This window comes from Lactuca sativa, chromosome 8 (assembly GCF_002870075.4).
Source record: "Lactuca sativa cultivar Salinas chromosome 8, Lsat_Salinas_v11, whole genome shotgun sequence".
Lineage (NCBI taxonomy): Eukaryota > Viridiplantae > Streptophyta > Magnoliopsida > Asterales > Asteraceae > Lactuca > Lactuca sativa.
In genome coordinates this window covers 210,219,598-210,225,204 of record NC_056630.2, presented here as the reverse complement: position 1 = coordinate 210,225,204, position 5,607 = coordinate 210,219,598, and the positions used below count along the sequence as shown (strand labels likewise).

The window sequence follows — 5,607 nt, the reverse complement described above, 5'->3', positions numbered from 1 at the left end:
TTTGTTGTGTACGAATGAGTTCCCATTAGATTTAGAACTTTTTCTCACTTATGATTTATAGAAATGAACCCTCAAGTATATGTTTATCAACTTTGGTATAGGGGCAAAAAGGTCTTTTTACTATCAATTTAAGAGAAGTTCTAACAAAGTTAGGCAAAAAGACCGATCGTGTTTGATTTTGATACCTCAAAAACCATCTGTGTAATGTTTTCTAAAGATATCCTTAATTTGTTACTTTTTGAAAACTACATGGACCATTTATAAAATTTTGTCGAAATTATTTATCTTTTAGCCTGTTTTTTTTATTACAAACTACAAAGTATATCCGTTAGAAGCCGAGTAGCCTGTGTGTATGCTGGCTTGCATTTATAGCCACCGAACCTAGAAAATCTCCTTCAAAGACTTCCTGCCGCTACAACTCCTACTAATTCAGACACAGTAACACTCACACAGTCGCTTTCTCCACCTTCTCACAAGCATCACGCATCCGAAGCTTAAAAGCTTTCCCACTTTTTCTGAAAATGGAGGAAGGTCCACAAATTGTAACCAAAAGTGGAGAGGTTGTTGAGGTGATGGACGGTTCAGATATAATGGAGTTAGTTGAGAACGATAAGGTTTTTAGTAACTTCGTCGATCACAAGTTTCGTGACCTCGATCGCGATTGTGACGGACATCTCTCTGTTAAAGAACTTCAACCTGCCGTTGCAGACATCGGCGCCGCCCTCGGTCTGCCTCCTCAAGGAACTTCCGCCGATTCCGATCATATTTACGCTGAGGTAATTTGCTTCATTCTGTTTCTATTTCTCCGATCCATAATCAATTAATCACGCTTTCATTACTCAAGCTCTGTGTGTGAAATCGACATAGGTTTTTTGTAGAAATTGCAGCGTTTCTTACGAATTCATGTTACGGAGTTGTAATCCTAATCTGTTGAACTCAAAATTCGAATTCTGTCTGTCGATTAAATAATTTCTTCTTTTTGTGCTTGATTCAAAACACTACAAAAGAGTATAAATGAAGAATTTATGGAAAAAAATTGTGTGCTTCGAATGAACTTGAGTGGTCGGTGATTTCTGTTCTTAGTGTTCGTATCTTCATCCAAACTAATGGAATAGTTTTGTTAGTTTAACAAAAGTTCACATTCAGATCTTCGAGTTATCGAGTTCTAAGATAAGAGAAATTATCTAAGTTGAAAAAAAAAGTAAACTGTCACATCATAAATTTTGAGCTGTTGGAATCAAATGAATATGCATGATTAAGTTTCCACAAATATATGGACGGTGAACTACTCATTATTATTTCAAAACATAGTAATAAATTGCATTGATTAAATAAATAAATAAATATATATAAAACACCATGTGCAAACGCACTTGTTCTTTATTGAATTTTGGTTAAATTGATGGCATAAATCACATGCTACTCTGATATTCAACATAACCTGGGCAAGAAATAACAATTTACTTTCATTTATTTGTTTATTGTCACATCTTACTTTAATTATCTTTTTCCTATTACAGCATATTTCATTTTTTTTTTCTTATTAAATCAATGTATTTCAACCTTTTTCTTATTAGGACACCATACTTGGAAAATCCATCCAGTTATAAAAAATATCCAATTCAACCAGTCCAAAAAGCCCATTTTTTTGCCCAAAAAAAAAAGCCAACGGAGCTACTAACCATAATTTAGTAATTTCTTCCTTAACTATAAAGCCCAATGGGCCTATTATATGGATCTGGATGATAGCCTGTTATATAAGCCCAATAATTTAGGAAAAGTTAAACTAAAAAGCTTGTTTAGATAAAGTTTAATGCCAAGATTGTCTTGATGTTTCTAAGTACTACTAGTGTTTTCGTATTTAGATTTCTTTAGTAAAAACTTTATCATATCTTCGTGAGTGGGTTTTATCTTTATCTTTTGTCCAAACATCATATTGTTGACTATGTAATTAAAAGTTAAAACCCACACATTGACTAGTGGGTGGTATGCACTTTGGGGCCCACCTCTACACTTGTTCGGATCCAAACCCATGTAGAGTTGGATAATTGATACCTAAACATGAAAAATAAAGTACATTACATTTTAAATTAGTAAATTGTCAAGCACTTTATACAATAAAGCATGCCTAAAAGTTAGGTGCTTTAAGACAAGTGAGGAATGTTTTGGGCCTACCAAGATGTGATGTTATGTGTTTTAATAATGTGAAAGAACAAGCAACTTTCTGTTATTGCTGACAAGATCCATCAATGGAAGACAGTAGAATGATGTACAAGAAAAAAACAACAAAAAGACACCTTTTTTTTATTCATTTTTTTAGGTTAATTGACTGGTATATCAAACTACATCATTTTCACTAATTTAGATAAACCATAACCTTTTACAAATGGTCATTAAACCTAGAAAGCATGATACTTCAATTATTTTTTCTTATGAAGTCAATTGTACTTTGATAAATCCTTTAGTTATAGTATTTTACTTTGAAATTAAGATGCTACAAAAAACAATCAATAAAAGTATGTTGCTATTTCTAGTATTTTTTTTTAAAACTTTTTATTGAGAATATCCTTTGCAAGTATTAATACATTAACAACTCTTGAATCTAATTTTCTCTTTAACTTTTATATTTCTATTTGTCAGGTTCTTAGTGAATTCACTCATGGTAAAGATTCCAGAGTAAGCAAAACCGAATTCAAGAAAGTTCTTTCAGATTTTCTCATAGGAATGGCTGCAGGTTTAAAGAGAGATCCCATTGTTATCCTTCGCATAGATGGGGAGGATCTATTTGAATTCATTGAAAGCCCGAGTTTTGAACCAGAAATGATGTCCATATTTTCAGAGATTGACATTCCAAACGGGTCTCTTACTGACTACATTAACAAGGCTTTTGAGAAACTTACTGTAGATAAAGGGATGCCTCCAGTTTTAGATTCATGGGTAATTTTTTTTTTCATCAAAGTTATTAATTTCTTTTGTTGTTTGTGTATTTTCATGTTGTAATAGACACAAATGAAAGTATGTTGCTGTTTTCTGTAACAATCTTTTTCTTAGGTTACAAGTAATATTATAACACCCGCACTACAGTCATGCGGTGTCGCTCAAGAGCAACCTGTTTCTCAAGATGCGTTTTTACTAGAGTTTAAAAAGGTTTTGGAGACTGTCGCCCAACGCCTCAAGGATCAACCTGTTATCGTTGCTCACAGTGAGAACACTTTTGATGGAACCGGGGTTAGGAGACTGCTATCTAACAAGTTTGAACTCGAAAAGGTATAACATGTTGTACTGTGTTTTTGTTTGGTGGTACTCAAACTAGTAACTACTGTCATTTAGACAAAATTACGACTTTCAGTCATGTCATGCGTAACATGACATGCCATGAAATGTCTTGTCATGGAATTCATGACAAGACATGACATGCCATGACTTGTCTAGTCATGGCATGTCATGACAAGACACGACGTGTCTTGTCATATCTAATAAATGCAACCTAAAGGTTGTAGTATTAGTTCCCTATTTTCTAGTAAGGTTTATTGACTGATATAGCAACCAAGAAGTTCACTTATCGTTTAATTTCTTGCAATTTTATGTTATTTGAAGCGTCTTCTTACCACATAACTCTGTAATTTAGACTCTAGATACGACAGTGAAGACAATGCCAAAAGATCAAAATGGGAAAATCTCCAAGGACTGTGTACGCCTGGCACTTGATTTCTTGGCTTCTGCAGCCGGGTTGCCACCTTTGGGTGCTGTGTATCAGATAGATGAGGTTATAGCCGAATCATGCAAGATGTTAGACATGGATGATGGAAAGCTTGTGAAAGAAGAAGAGTTCAAAAAAATACTGACTGAATTACTCGGAAGCATTATGCTGCAATTAGAAGGAAACCCGATCGCAGTTTCCACAAACTCAGTGGTTCATGAACCTCTAGCTTCAGCTTCCACTCTCTTGCAACCTTTATCTATGTAATGGTACAACTTACAATGCTTTATGTACTATTAATAAAAATACTACTACTTTCATATGAACTTACAGAAATAACAAGTAAAAGTCAATGTACAATCATGAATGCCTCTGGTGCAATCTTGTTTAGCATTTGGTTGTACTGGGAGAGCCATGAGTAAGGTTTAAGTAAGTATATTATATATATGGTTTTATGTGTAACTTGTAATGACCCCAACAGTCATGTAATTCAAAAAGGGATACGGACTTGTTCCATGTTCATGATGGTGCATCTTTTCTTAATAAATAGTCTTCATAAATTTTAGTCTGAATGATTTAAAAAAAAATATTAAAAAAAACAATTGGGGAATGGAAACAGTTAATGAATGTCCTTTTGTAAAAAGTTTGGATGCAATGGGAAGATTTGTGTGGCACATAAGAGTATATGATGCATCATGATTTCTATCTATACGCGGTGTGTGTACTACGACTTGGATCCATATCTTCTCTTTGGTCATTATCTGTTCCATTTGGCTTTCTTTTTGCTCATCTATAGATTTATCTACAAAATATCAATTTGAAGCATTATAATTATTATTTATATTCAAATATATTAGACAACATTAATGTCTCGTGTACATCTTCTATTTTGTGTGTATGTAATTGTATGTTTTCTAATTGTTTGAGGATGTATCTTGTAAATTCCTTTTGTATAAATCTATTGTCTCTCCACCTTATTTGGTGTGACGAGTTATATTCTCATGGTCTCAGAGCTCGGCTCACTTTCTTCCCTAATCAATACATCCGTATCTCTTCTTCTTCCCTCTGTTACTTTCTGTCTCCTCTTTCTTCTTCATCTATGGCTTCCTCTTCTCATGATTCTACCCTCCCAATGAACACCATCCTTCATCTTATCACCAATCGATTATCCTCTTCTAATTATCTCCTCTGGAAAAACCAAATGATCCCTCTTCTCACATATCAAAATCTTATGGGATATCTGGATGGAACTCTCTCAAAACTAGCCCCTGAAATTCTTGTTGATGGCAAATCTGTACCAAATCCGGCTTGTTCTTCTTGGGTCTTGGCTGATCAGCGAGCAATTATTCTCCTTCAAGCCTCTCTAACAGAGGAAGCATTCTTAGAAACTGTTGGCTTATTTACTGCCTATCAGATTTGGACAGCACTTGAACGTGCTTACAGCAATTCCTCAATTGAGCGTGTTCAAGCCTTGCGTGATCAGCTTCGCCAAAACTCCAAAGGTTCGTCTACTGTTGCTGATTTTGGTCGTAAGTTTAAATCTATTTGTGATCAGTTATTTGCTGTTGGTCACCCGGTTGATGAATCGGATAAAATTCATTGGTTTTTATGTGGTCTCGAGTCTGTTTTTGAGACTTTTTCTACTGCTGTTCGTGCTTCTCGATCTCCTACTACACTTCGAGATCTTCTTGCCCAGGCAGAAGCACATGAATTAGTTTTACAATCCTTGCACGGAACTACCTCTTCTGCTGTTGCATTCACTGCTGACACCAGACCACCAATTTCCTACCGTGGTCGTGGTGGTCGGTTTAATAAGGGTGGTCACGGTCGCGGTCGCCGTCCTCCACATTGCTAGTTGTGTCGTAAGGATGGTCACTACGCCAATACATGTCCACATCTTTCTTCCT

General features: G+C 35.1%; 1 protein-coding gene across 1 annotated transcript; it reads left to right on the top strand.

Moving 5' to 3' along the window:
- Positions 1–349: 349 nt before the first annotated feature.
- Positions 350–4,222, top strand: LOC111903762 (uncharacterized). The gene is made up of 4 exons (XM_023899520.3): positions 350–776; positions 2,641–2,937; positions 3,052–3,267; positions 3,629–4,222. Exons 1-4 carry the CDS (start codon positions 522–524, stop codon positions 3,965–3,967), a joined length of 1,107 nt encoding a protein of 368 aa, XP_023755288.1. The 5' UTR covers positions 350–521; the 3' UTR covers positions 3,968–4,222.
- The last annotated feature ends 1,385 nt before the right edge of the window (positions 4,223–5,607 follow it).